This window comes from Podarcis filfolensis (assembly GCF_964270895.1).
Source record: "Podarcis filfolensis genome assembly, chromosome: 2".
In the NCBI taxonomy this organism is placed as follows: Eukaryota; Metazoa; Chordata; class Lepidosauria; order Squamata; family Lacertidae; genus Podarcis; species Podarcis filfolensis.
In genome coordinates, this window is record NC_139605.1 from 49,591,475 (window position 1) to 49,605,515 (window position 14,041).

The window sequence follows — 14,041 nt, forward strand, 5'->3', positions numbered from 1 at the left end:
AAGATGTGAAATTAGTTTTGTATGCAGTAACAGCAGCCAGAATTTTGCTGGCACATAAATGGAAATAGGAAGAGATGCCCACGAAAGAAGAATGGAGGATGAAACTGATGGAATACGCAGAAATGGACAGATTGACGGGGAAAATTAGGAACCAACGTGACCAGAGATTCTCCAAGGACTGGAAGAAATTTACAGAGTATATCAAAAATTTCTGCGATGAGCAAATAACGTTCGTTGGCTTTCAAGAAGCTCTGTGAAATTACTGTTAGAAATATTGTTTTAAAAATATGATGTGATTAAGAGTATCTGAGTGCAATATAATATTGGGAAATGTGAGACGAGGATAAAAAAAAATATGGAAAATTATCAGACAAGCTGAGGGAAGTTCTGGAAAAAGGGTTTAAGTTAAAAATGGATGTATAATTTTGTAAAAATGTTTTGTTTTGTTTTTTTTGATGGAAAATCTAATAAATTTAAAAAAAAAAAGGCATGAATGCCGGGGGGGAAAAACTGGAAAAGTGAAACAGTACCAACAAAAAAAGAGTGGCAAGAGAGATTATTTGATTACCTTGAATTGGCAAAAATGACGGATAAAAAAACCCAGTGCCCTCAAATTAAAACCTGGACTTGCTTCAAATAATTTTTGCAAAACAAAGTATGGTTTACGAATACAACATATGGAGAAGGGTAGAAAAGATGAAATGAGAAAGAAACAGTTTATCAAGTTTAAAATCAGGCCCACGTTAAGGAGGAAGGAAGTCTAATAGAATAGAATAAGAACTAAAGCTTGGATAACATAAGTCCGTGTGCAGAAACTTGCGGATTTATGGATCATTTATTTTGATCCAGTTTATCATTTATTTTGTGTTTTCTTTTGTAGTTTGTTTTTTAAGTGTTGTGTGTGTATGTGCTGCAATAATAAGTTAATAAAAAGCATTTATATAAAAAAGGCAAAGCCATGGACCCCCTACTTTTGAACATTTTGACAACTCTGCGCTAGTTACCTCAGGAAAGCAATTTTTTGAACTAAATGTGGGGTAGCCCATAATAAGCAAAAGATTTTAACTATACTAAAAAAACAGACTAGGGCTGAGCAATATCTGGTTTTCAACATTGTGATATATCAGCAGCTAAACATTGCAATATTCTGATATATCACAATGTCTTAAATTGGAGGCGTGGGGATGAGGGAAAGAGCAGTCACAGAGATTGGGTGGGTGGGGGGAGAGAAAGTGGAGTCACCTCCTCTGCATGGTTTGAGTGGGAGGGGATGGGGATGGGGGGGTGCATTAGCAGAGCAACCAGTGAAGATCCACGTCCACTGTGGCTGGTGCTGCTTTCTTGCTGACTGGGAACAGCTGCTCTGCCTCAGTGCCCAGGCAAGGTAATGCCATGGTGCCTTGAAGTGAGGGCAATTGACTGCCCTGTTCTGCGTCAGCATGAGAGGAAGGCAGCTCAGATCAGCAGTGTTATCGGCTGAGGTCACCGTGCGATATCAGCAGTACCTTGAAATTGGTTGCCCTGCTCTCCCTTATGTGAGAAGCGATATATTGCTGCGTATTGCTGGTTCAAAATCGTTATTGCGGTGTGATTTCAAAACTGATCTTAGCCAATATATCGAAAAACCTAACAGTGCTGAAACAGTCCATATATCTGTGCTATTACCATGCAAAAATGACAAAAAATTAGGCAAGGGATGGGGCTGCGGAGCCCCAGGGGTCTTCAGACCCCTAATTGGGAACCACTGCTTCAGGGTATCCCTGGTGTATGGGCACATTTAGTTGCTCGTTGTTATCTATACAAGTTCTGTGATGTATTATAAAAATAGTAATTCAGTGTATAGATCATGTGAGTTGGCAAGAAGTACGTTTATTAAACATAGTCACATGGTTTCTATAAGTGGCCACCTTGAATTCCTATCTACAAGATGAATGATCCTGCTGAATGTGTTCTAAACTTTTTTCCTATTTGGGAAGAGAAAAACATTAATACTGGTATCTCAGAAACAAGTATAACAGGATTTTTGTTGCTTTTTTCTATAAATGTGTGTAACCATGAGAAACCTATTCAACATTAATTATTGTCTGTGTTTTCATACAGGAGTGAGTAGCATCCCAGAAATTTTACTCAGAACCAAAAATGCAACTCAAGGGAAATTCCCCATATATAATCTTGGGTTTGGTTATGACCTTGACTATGGCTTTTTAGAAAAGTTGGCCACGGAGAACAATGGAGTGGCTCGTCGTATCTATGAAGATTCCGATTCAGCCCTACAGTTACAGGTAAAATATGATAACATTAGGTGACAATTGATTTTTTTTAAAAAAAGGTTAAAACAGATAAGCTACTGTTATTTTCAGAATGAAGACTCATCCACTTTAGTACCGCGGCATGGTATTGTTACACACCACCCCAATCTCCACAAATGTTACAAGATTCCAGGGGTTGCAGGAATATTTAACCAGGGTCTGTGTTTCCTTTTGGGACAATGAGGCACAGCAGATACTGATTTAGACATGTGTACAACCTGTGTCACGACTGAGCCAGCCCAGCCAGCTTTCAGTGGAGGAAGTAGGCAGGAAGAAACAGGATTAACTAACAGAAGAGAGGAGCCTAGCCGAGGGCCAACTTCCCCGCCCTCAGGAATGCAGGTTGCCAAGTCTGTCTTCTCAGGAAGAAGTTGGAGGGGATCCAATGAGCCCACAGAGTCGCCGCTGGGGGAGGGTGTGTGATAGGAGGCGGAAGCAGAAACGTAAGGGGCAGAAATCCCATTTAAGCTGGAGGAAGGGGAGGGACTCGGCAGAAGAGTCATCGTAATTCATGAGGGCGGCAGCTGGGTTAATGCCGTCCGGCATTATCTGTGTACTTGATCAATAAATCATTCTCTCTACTTAACTACGCTTCCTGTGTTGTTGAGCTGGAGGCTGGATTCCTACATTTAGAATGAAAGATGGCAGAGCATTCAGAGCATCCTATGAGGGTCTGGCTTCCCCTAGATTTAAAGGACAGCAAAAAGCCACCCTCTGTGTCCCTTAGTTCCATCCTGCCATCTCCATCTCACATGGAGTTCTGCCCTTCTTTCTCCCTCTCACAGCTAACTGACTCCCAGGACCACCCCACAGCCTACGTCATTCAAAGTTGAAACCCTAAACCTGGTCTTTGCCTGTGCCCACTAGCACCCCAGCAAATAAGGGCCCCCACTTCTCTTTATCTGGCAGTCTTGCCCTCTGATGGTTTCCTTGATGGGTGATCCCCGGCCTTTGTTGACTGCTACTGGCCCATCCAGCTAGACTGGTGACTGGGAGTGGCCACCGAGACCACATAACACCGGTCTTGAAAGATCTACATTGGCTCCCAGTACGTTTCCGGGCACAATTCAAAGTGTTGGTGCTGTCCTTTAAGGCCCTAAATGGCCTCGGCCCAGTTTACCTCAAGGAGGATCTCCATTCCCATCATTCAGCCCGGACACTGAGGTCCAGCTCCGAGGGCCTTCTGGCAGTTCCCTCACTGCAAGTGAGGTTGCAGGGAACAAGGCAGAGGGCCTTCTTGGTGGAGGTGCCCACCCTGTGGAGCACCCTCCCACCAGATGTCAAGGAAATAAACAACTATCTGACTTGTAGAAGACATCTGAAGGCAGCCCTGTTTAGGGAAGTTTTTAATGTTTGAAGTTTTATTCTGTTTAATATTCTGTTGGAAGCAGCTCAGAGTGGCTGGGGAAACCCAGCCAGATGGGTGGGGTATAAATAAGATATTATTATTATTATTATTATTATTATTATTATTATTATTATTATTATTCCCAGTTGGCTTGGCTCATTACCACAACTGAATCCAGGGGGGTTCTGTGTTTGGCAAAATTTAATCAAACCTTGATTAATTCAAACTTTTACTAAATCCAGAAATTATGAGGAGTCTGCACCACCCCCCGCCCCCCGGCAAATTCATAACAGTATTGCTAAAACAACACAAGCCTGCTCTGCTTTGCTCAGCCCTATAGAAAGGGGCCAAACAGGAGAATAACTGTCCCTAATCTGCCCTGGCAAGGCCACCTCTCCTCCACTCTTCCTGTTCATTAGGACAAAAGCAAAATTCAGCTAGAATGTTAGGAACAACACATGCTTTGGAATACCAAGAATATAATGTTGTGTATTTCCTTCGATTCAGTAGAGATTTTTAAGCAGAGAGAGGGTGGTTGCCTAAGAGGGATGCTCTAGTGCCCGTATGAAGAACCTTTGGCTGAACTACAATTTCCTTCATCCCTGGTCTTTGGCTATGCTGGTTGAGGCTGATGGAATTGTAGGCCAGCAACATCTGGAGGGCCAAAGGCTACCCAGACCTGCTATAGTGGATTGAGCTAGATGACCATTGAGATTCCAGCTGACTCCACATTTTATGGTTTTATGGCCTTTGTTCAGCATGCAGAGGTGAAATTCTCCTACTTCTAATGTGCAGAGATTGATCAGTAGCAATCTTGTACTGGAGAGCTTGCCTTGTTCTGTGTTTCGATTTCTTTATCATTTTGCTTTTCCTCCAAGGAAATTAAAGCAGCATTTTGGCCTTATAGCAAAACCCTCACAAGTCTATGAGTCAGATTAAGCCTACAGTTAATTTGTTTATTTTTATTTAAGAGCATTTTAAACATCAATAAGTAATCTCAAAGTGGGGCACAATAAACAAAGCAGATACTATTCTGGAGCAGGCACAAAACATTTGATGGACCAAGATCACCAGGAGATAATTTTATTATCTACATGTTTGTATATGTATATATGCATTCTTTTTCTCTTTACAAAAATATGCACTGAAACTAGGCTGTGTTTAAGTGTTGGTTTATTTATTTTTATTTTCTAGGACTTTTATAATGAGGTGGCCAATCCCTTACTTACAGAAGTAGAGTTTAAGTACCCTGAAAATGCCATCTCTGACTTGACTCAAAATAATTTCAAGCACTATTATGCTGGTTCTGAAATTGTTGTGGCTGGACGTATTATAGACAATGACCTAAACAGTATTACTGCAGAGGTGAAAGCTCATGGGGTAAGTGTCTTGTTAGGTCTGGCAATTATAACATGTGTGTGTGTGTGGTTAAACTTTCTTTTCTGGCAGCGCTTGCCATTTTAAAAGGTAGGACTATACCTCTGTAGATAAAGTTAGGAGCTTCTTGCTGTGTGTGAGTTCATGTTTGCTTGTGTGTGAGAGAAAGATGATTGTTTCTGATCCTGTAGTTGCCTATGATTCCCATTATGCCTACCCCTAACCCATTCCTGACCAACATGGAAATGAACTTGTCCAGAATTTTCACTCCATGAGGCACTGCCGTTTAGATCCATATTTTTCAGCTTTCTGTCTGAAAACTTACCAAAACGAGAGCCAAAGGCCACTTGGCTAACCAACTCCCATAGCTGCCTTCATGAACAGCCATTCCCCATAGATATTATGCAGAGGTATGAAATATTTAGAATCCAACCTTGCTTATTTTTCGCTTCCCTTCTTGCTGCTTTTTGTCTTTTGCCTTTTATTTGCAAGCTATTATTTTAAACTGTAAATTAACTTGGTTGCTTTGGAAAAAGGTAGTATACAGATGTTGGAAGCAAGCTAATGAATAAAATTAAGTATTTCTTTAAAATGCCTAACAGGCAGAACAAGACGTGACTTACGCTGAACAAGCAGATGTTGAAGAAACAGCTAAAGCTACTGAAGAACAGAAATACATATTTGGGGATTTTATTGAGAGACTTTGGGCTTATCTCACCATTCAACAGCTTCTGGAAAAACGGTATTGGGCGGTGCTTTCTGATGTCATGAATAAGATCAAAAATTTGGAGAAATATCCCACATCTAATTGAATAAAGCTGAAATCCAATGCAAAATTTCCTAGAGTGTGGACAATTGAACATGGTAGGACTGTACATACATAGGATTGTTCTGGAATTGCCCCCTTTTTTTTTAGAAGGGGCAATTTTTCAAGAAGGGCATTTCTCTTAAGTGGGATAAAAGCACCCTTCTAATGGATCAATCTTATGCAGGGCTTTTTTTCTGCCGGAACTCAGTTCTGGCACCTCTCAGGTGGGCACCATTGCCATTATAAGCAAACAAGGGTGAGTTCCAACACCTCTTTTTTCTATAAAAATAGCACTGGTCTTCTGCTTTGTGAAGTCATTTCAAGTACAGTGAACCTTAAACTCTAAATCTAGCTCTTCAGTTTCAGCCATTCCCCATAGCTGAAAACTTAAATACTTGTGACACAGAGAGGTCTCCTCACTTGATTAAAAGTCTTCCTTTTCCAAGGTGGGAGGAAATAGTGTCTTGACCAACAAGCTACCAAAGAGGCATCCGATTAAAGATTGTAATCTACCCTATATATCCAATGTTCTCTTGAAGCCGTTGGAATTGTGTTCTCTTTCAACCATACTACTGTGCATATTTCAGAATAGTTTGCCCTAATTAATGCCATGTAATCATCTTACATGGCAGTTCCCTAAAACAAAGAACTTTGCCTCCTCTGTTCTCCAACCTCAGCTGATGTTGTCAAATATATTCCCTTTTTTGGCCCACCACATTTTTCAAAATTGTTGCCAGAGTTGGGTGCAGGATTTGCACTTTCAGCTGCTGCGCATAATAAGAAAGGCCCTCTGTCTCTAGCAGAGATTTATTGCAGAAGCAGTGTGAATGCAGACACCCTTTATCATTTCTAGAATTATATCTTATTTCCCATCAAGGAACAAATACTTCTATGCAGTTATGTTGCATTTAAAACACAGAGGTTCTGTTTTTAGCTATTATGATGGTCAATAGCCATAGACAGACCTATCCTACATGGAGTACTCTAATTCTTTTTTAACCATCTGTGTCATTGACTGCAACACTGAGGTGGCTCATGTGTGGCCCTCCTAATGTTTTGGACCACAACTCCCAAAATCCCTGGCTGTGCTAGATGGGGCTGATGGGAGTTGGAGTCCCAGCGACATCTGGAGGGCCCCAGGCTAGCCACTTCTGATGTAATACAACATATGGGGGCAACGAATTTACTTGATGCTGTCCTTTCACCCAGCAATGTAGCAACGGGAGACGAAAAGACTAATCTGACTGCTGAAATCTTGGACATGTCTCTGAAATACAAGTTTGTGACTCCTTTAACATCTATGGTAGTTACAAAGCCAGAAGACACAGTGAATGAGACTGCAATTGCTGACAAGCCTCTGGAAGGTAGAGATATATTATACCGCATTTATTTTATTTTACCCGGAGGGTTGTGATCCTGACTCCCAATTTCATTGTTGCAAAATGCAATATTAAAATCAGTGAAAACAACGCAGTGTCAGAAGAATGTGGCGGCTAATACATATATATACCTCAGGTGTCAATACCATGCTTGACTCAGTCTGTAGCAGTAGAAGTCTGCTCACCCTTGTGGTGCAGCGGTGTTGGTGGATGGCAGAGACTCTTTCCAGGCCCCAGCAAGGAATCCCAGGATCGGCCTCCTGTTCTGATGGGTGGCGTGGGTCTAAGCCCACACCACCTGTCGGGAGACGGATCCTATCCTGCACCCAGGATTGGCGAATGGGGGTGCAAGCTCGAATGTGGGCTGGGACGGGGGACAGAGCTCTCTTCCAACCCACCCCCTCCACCCATTCAATTCCCCCACATATCATACAAAGACCCTCTATTTAAAACCTTTTCTTATGAGGCAATAATCAATATTTTTATTTATGGACATATTTATGGAAACATTTTTAGCGGATTTTGCGCCCCCCCCCCCCGCCTGTGCCCCTGGCAGGGGCCTTCCTCATCACCCCCTAGCTATGATCCTGTTAGGAACCCCTGCTTGGATTGACCATAGTGTGACTTCCAGCAGGCGGGCTGGAAGTATTTAATTGCCCCATGCCCAAGCCAATCCTCTTTCATCTGTATTCAATATATTGTGGCCTGTTTTGATCCAATATCAGTCTTTGATTTCTTGGGGTTGGGGGCTAGGGAGCACAACGCCTAGGACTGCAAGTGGTTATTCCACAATCCTTTATATATCTGATATCTTGGATGTATCCAGATTCTGTTGAGAATGTTCTACTGTTCGTTTGCTTTCAAAGTACTTCAGGGCGTGCCCACCCATGAGGTGGAGTGAAGCAGTTGCCTCAGGTGGCAGATCTGGCCTCTTTGTGCACTACTCGGTGCCTCATGCACTTAGCAGTCTCTGCCGCCACCTTCTTCTCCGCTGCCTGCTCAGCTCCTGCTTCTCTATGGCCTCCTTTTACTCCCTTGCTGTGCCAGGGCTTCCTCAGGCTGCCTCCAATCACCTTGGACAGCGGCTGCAGAAGAGGTGGTGGTGGCAGCAGTGGTAGGGGGCACTGAGCAAAAGAAGGAGGAGGAGGCAGGTGAGGAGGGTGTATGTGGTATTTTCCGTTTTGCCTCAAGTGGCAAAATGTCCTAGGCTGAAGTAATCTATGTCAGAATGAATGTTTCTAAATGTTTAACTCTCTCTTTTCTTCTTTTTCTTTTCATGTTGAAAACAGCTGATGGTAAGTTTTATTGCATTGATCGTTTTACTGTTAATTATTATTTTACTTTCATTATTGAGCAAGTGTATACTAAATAGCTATCATGCGGGGCCCTTTGTCCCTGGCAGGGACAGATTTCACACAGTGTACCAAGTCATTTGTGTATCATGCTGTTCGTTGCTTTGGATGCTTTGGTGATGGAAAGAAAACTGCCCCGATTTCTCTGTAAGGATTTTAAGGAAAGTTTTTGGAATTAGTAGTCTAAACTGAGCACACATATGGTTAATATTGCTACTGCAGTTTTAAATGTTAGTTATGTTTGTGATGTCAGATCTAGAACTCAGAAATAATAATAATAATAATGTGCAAATACAATAGCCAAATGATAACTGGGCTACTATATAGGTGCTGAACAGACGAATATAAGGTGTACTTGCTTAAATCATTCTGCTACAAAACTGTTAAAGTTACAGGAGCTATACACTCCTTTGTATCTGTCCACCCTAAGAACAGAATGAATCTAATAACATTTTTTCATAGGTATAACTGGACAGCAGTACATATCTATTATGGTCCATGCCACTCTGACACAATTTCCCCCATATTTATGTTTCATTTCCATGAGAATTTTTGAAAGAATTCTTCTTAAATACATATTTAAATGCTTGTTGAAATACATTTTTAAATGTGCATTTCTCTAAAAACACATATAAAATACTTATTTTGCTCAAAATATGTATCTAAATGCATGTTTTCTCTCACAACACACATTTAAACATTTATTTTCATTCAGGATACATATTCTATTGCACAGTTGACAAGTTTAAACTGCAAAAACTGTGTCACAACATTTAAAGAACTGCAAAACAAGGGTAGCTTTCTTTTGATCTGCACATTGATCCAAAATGTCATTTCAGTATAGGAAGTCATGTAAACATCCCTATGTTCTGATAACCATTTAGAAGACAATTAGAGAAGATACCATAGGGAAAATAGGGTGCAGAACATGAGCCCAGCAAGAGAGCAGTGTGCAGGGTGGGGACCAAAGGTTGGCAAGCTACCCCAGAAGGAGTAGGAAGTGTCTCCCACCAGAGGTACTACCCTTCCCCTAATAGACCCCATAGACCCCATAGACCCCAAGAACTCCAGCTACCATTCAGAAATCTAGTAAGACCTGTATCTAACCAACTGCACATTACAAAGAGTGACATCTGTGGTACATAGGAACATAGACTTGGCTTTATACAACATCAGGCCTTCTAATTCAGTCTTGTCAACAACACTTGCTGGCACCAGCTCTCCTGGGTGGTATGCCACTAAGTTTTACTGAGACTAAACCTGCTGAAATTAATGAACACTATTAAGCTAGGTCCATTGATTTCAATAGGTCTACTCTGAGTAAAGCTTAGTAGAGTACCACCCAGATTTGCTCTGGAGGATTGGAGAAACTCCCACAACACATGGGTGCTGAGAGGGGGGTGACCCCTCATTGCATGAAATGGAATATTTACCATTGTGCTAAAATACAATCCATAATAATCTGTGTTTATTTTATTGCCTGTTTCATGGTTATTTCACCTCTTTTGTTTATTCCGTAATAACAGCAACATTTTTTCAATGAAACTGTGAAGTAGCATAAGATTCATTGAACATTTACTTTTGTCTGTTCTGAACAGGAACAATATATAATCAAGTTACGTTTATTTAAAATTGGTATGAAAATTCATCTCTCTCTCTCTCTCTATATATATATATATGCATTCTGTTTTGCCTCTAGTGTAACTTTTTCTTATTTCTACATAGCATCACGTCCTGTTATTCCAGCATATAGTGCACCACAACACTATCACAGATATACCAGTGGTGAGTTTTGTTTTGAATTGTTACAGATAATGGATAGTGAGATCTGTGGTCTAAAACACCTAAGTTCTACAGTCTCTGCGACAGCATTCCATATTGTGACCAATTTCCATCATAACACAGAGACATATTGGTAGTTCCCAGTTCAGATATAATAATAATAATAATAATAATAATAATAATAATAATAATAATAATACCACCTTTATTGTCATTGCCCCCTCTCAGGGACAACGAAATTACTTGACTGCTCCATAAAAACACTAATTAAAACAATACAGTATAGTACAGCAAGGAAGATTAGATGACTTTCAAAGTCCAGGCTTCCCATTCAGGGCTGAGATCGCTCTGGAGAAGAAGCTGTTCTTAAGACGGCTCGTTCTTGTCTTCATCGTCCTGTATCTCCGTCCCGACGGCAGGAGCTCGAAGAGACAGTGACCAGGATGTGATGGATCTTTTACTATGTCCAGTGCCTTCCTATGGCACCTTGTGGCATAAATCTGCTCTAAGGTGGAAAGTGGGCAGCCAACAATGCTCTCTGCTGCCTTAACAACTCTGCACAACCCCATCCTGTCCTGGGTAGTACAGCTTCCGTACCACACACATAAGCCATAAGTGAGCACGCTCTCAATGGCACAGTGATAGAAGGCAAGCAGCAGTTTCTGCGGAAGATGGTTTTTCCTTAGAATTCTCAAAAAGTACAGTCTCTGCTGCGCCTTCTTCACAAGCATTTCATGATGAGCCAGGGTTTGAAGAGTTAGGAACGTGCTGGAAGGCTTCTGCTCTCCCTCTTCTCCTCTCGTCTTCAAGTTTCCTTCTTTACTTTCTGGTTTTCTCTAACCTTGGTATGCCATGACATTCAAATTGGACAGCATTGCCATAAAGCCATAGTTTGGATAAAGGGCAGGATAGAAATTTAATAAATAAATAAAGTATCAGCCCTCTTAGACCCCCATAGGCATTAACGCTTGGGTCGTTATAGGCATCCGATATCATCCCTGCATACCCTGTACACTCAGGTGTCATACACAATAGTTCATAATTCATGTAATAATTAAATCAATAACGCTTAAATCATTATTACATCACATTAAAATCATTGTCAAATGCAACTCTCTTTCTTAAGCTATGACTATGTTGGGGTGTGTGTGATCCCAATTAGTAAAGCTATTTTTTGTGAGCATAGGTGGTTCTAGCATGCTTAAGGCAGAATTACATACTGTACTATGAAACAAGCAAGTGGTTCCTAACTCTCTGTTTGCCTCCTAACTCTAATTGGGGAGGAGCATTTGTCAGGGAGAATTGGCAGGCGGGAGAGGGTGGCACCTAACCCTTTCAGAACTACTTTATCCCTGCAAATCTCAACAATCCACTCCATACTCCTATTTCCCTTCTGCAAGGTTCTGAGGTTGGAAGTAAGACTAGTTGAGAGGAAAACAGCCTAGGAGGAGAATTTATGCAGGTTAGGCACCTGAATATCAGTTCATTTCTGTCCTACAAAGATTCTACCCCAGGCCCACCAATGTTCATGTTGAGGACCCACATTTGCTGCAGTAACATGTAGTTCCATCCAAACTTTGTAATGGATTGTGAACTTTTTCTGGAGCACAGTAAGGGCGTTACAGGCAGAGATAATTTCTTTCCGCATTTCTGGACTCCTTCTGTGTTCTTTAAATGTGAAATGAACTCGTGCTTTCAGAAAATGATCAGTGATCTAATTGTAAATATCCATTTGCAGTCGATGCAGATCCACACTTCATTATTGATGTGCCCCAAAAAGAAGATGCTCTTTGCTTTAACATTAATGAAGAGCCAGGCGTTGTGTTAAACCTAATCAGAGACCCAACTACAGGTAAGCTTTTATCACACATGCTGAGTGTCACTTGCCACTCTCTGAGTGCCCAGCCTGCAGCCTTGAGCCCCATGTAGCTATGAAAGTCCTCAGTAACACCCTTGCATAAGGACATGGGCTGCTCCTCCTCACCTCTTGATTGCTGTGCAGTCCCATCCAGCTGGTACCTACAGCTACCCACCCACCCTCACATACACACACACATGCACCAGCATTGTTTTCAGCCAGTGTGGTGTAGTGGTTAAGAGCAGTGGACTCGTAATCTGGAGAACTGAGTTCGCTTCCCCGCTCCTCCACATGCAGCTGCTGGGTGACCTTGGGCTAGTCACACTTCTTGAAGTCTCTCAGCCCCACTCACCTCACAGAGTGTTTGTTGTGGGGGAGGAAGGGAAAGGAGATTGTTAGCCACTTTGAGACTCCTTGGGGTAGTGATAAAGCGGGATATCAAATCCAAACCCTTCTTCTACTTTCCAATAGCTAGATGCACTTGGAGCCTGTTATCTCTGTTTTCACTGCAAGAGGGAACCTGCAGGATCTGACAGATGCCTAAAGGTGGCTTGGGTGGGAAGTCAGTAAGGCCAGACTAGAATAAAAGGATCTTCGATAGTTTCAAACTGAGAGCTTTCTCCAACAGCAATCTGGAGTTCAGCTAAGGCCTTTTATCCTGTCCCCTTCTGGTGGAGTTCCTTAGAGAGGTAGCCCTCTGGCAATTTTTTATATTGTATATTTAGTTGTCCATAGAAAACTGCTCTTTTAGCTACCAAGGCTTATTTTTCTGAAGAATTTTTATTAACTTATGCCCCTCCTTCTCTTTTTAGGTATTACTGTCAATGGGCAACTTATTGGTGAAAAGAAGAGCAGTAATGATGTAGGGTCACTACACAATACCTATATTGGAAGACTTGGGATTCTAAATACACAGTTGAATGTAAAGCTTGAAATAACTCCTGAGAGTATCACTCTTCACAATGGCACAAAGCAAATGATGTTCACATGGCTTGATGAAGTCACCTTACTACATCCTAGGTAAAATTCACACACCAAGCATGTTTTAAAATATATTTTTTTCTTAAGCAAAGAAACACAGATAACAGAAGACATAAAAGATAAGGAAGGACTGTAGCTCAGTGGCAAAGCATCTGCTTGGCATGCAGACTCAGGTTCAAGCCCCAGTATGTATGGGTAGGGCAGAGAATATCCTTGCCTAAAATCATGGAGAAATGCTGCCAGTCAGTGTTGACCAGCCTTTTTCAACCTCAGGTCCCTAGAAGTTATTAGACTACATCTCCCATCATTCCTTGCTAGCAAGACCAGTGGTCAGGGATGATGGGAGCTGTAGTCCATCAACATCTGGGGACCCAATGTTAAGAAAGGCTGATGTAGACAATACTGAGCTATATGGACCACAGGCCTGACTCAACACAAGGCAGCTTCCTATTCTTAAATACACTTCCCCAAAGTGTTTTATTCGAGTTGCTGTAGCGATTTGTGGTGTTAATCATTGAATGCACCTGTTCATACTGTATTTCTTTATCCAAACTAGTTTGACTTTGAAAATCATTCGGAAAAAGAGCCTGGAATTTTCAATGGGAGAAGGAGCAACATTTATAGTGGTTTTGCATCAGTCATGGAGCAAACATGCAGTACATCCGAATTTTCTAGGATTTTACACGTTGGATAGTCACAGGTTGTCTGGGCGTACCCATGGTTTATTAGGTATGAATTTGTGAAATGACTGATAGGCTGAACGTGAAAAGCAATATTCGTTTTCCAGAAGTATGGAAACCTTATTTGAGTTGAAAACCTTTGGGGCAAGGAGTAAACCACAATGTGC

At 41.6% G+C, this 14,041-nt stretch overlaps 1 protein-coding gene across 1 annotated transcript in view; it reads left to right on the plus strand.

The window, feature by feature from the left end:
• LOC310758207 (uncharacterized protein) overlaps window positions 1-14,041 on the plus strand; it is a 67,367-nt gene that overhangs the window by 51,339 nt on the left and 1,987 nt on the right. The window contains exons 33-41 of the mRNA XM_083604135.1: window positions 2,101-2,282; window positions 4,852-5,037; window positions 5,637-5,776; window positions 7,052-7,249; window positions 8,269-8,372; window positions 10,146-10,358; window positions 12,094-12,207; window positions 13,026-13,233; window positions 13,751-13,923. Of these exons, the coding sequence (XP_083460261.1) occupies window positions 2,101-2,282; window positions 4,852-5,037; window positions 5,637-5,776; window positions 7,052-7,249; window positions 8,269-8,372; window positions 10,146-10,358; window positions 12,094-12,207; window positions 13,026-13,233; window positions 13,751-13,923 (1,518 nt within the window). The remainder of the gene's footprint in view (window positions 1-2,100; window positions 2,283-4,851; window positions 5,038-5,636; window positions 5,777-7,051; window positions 7,250-8,268; window positions 8,373-10,145; window positions 10,359-12,093; window positions 12,208-13,025; window positions 13,234-13,750; window positions 13,924-14,041) is intronic.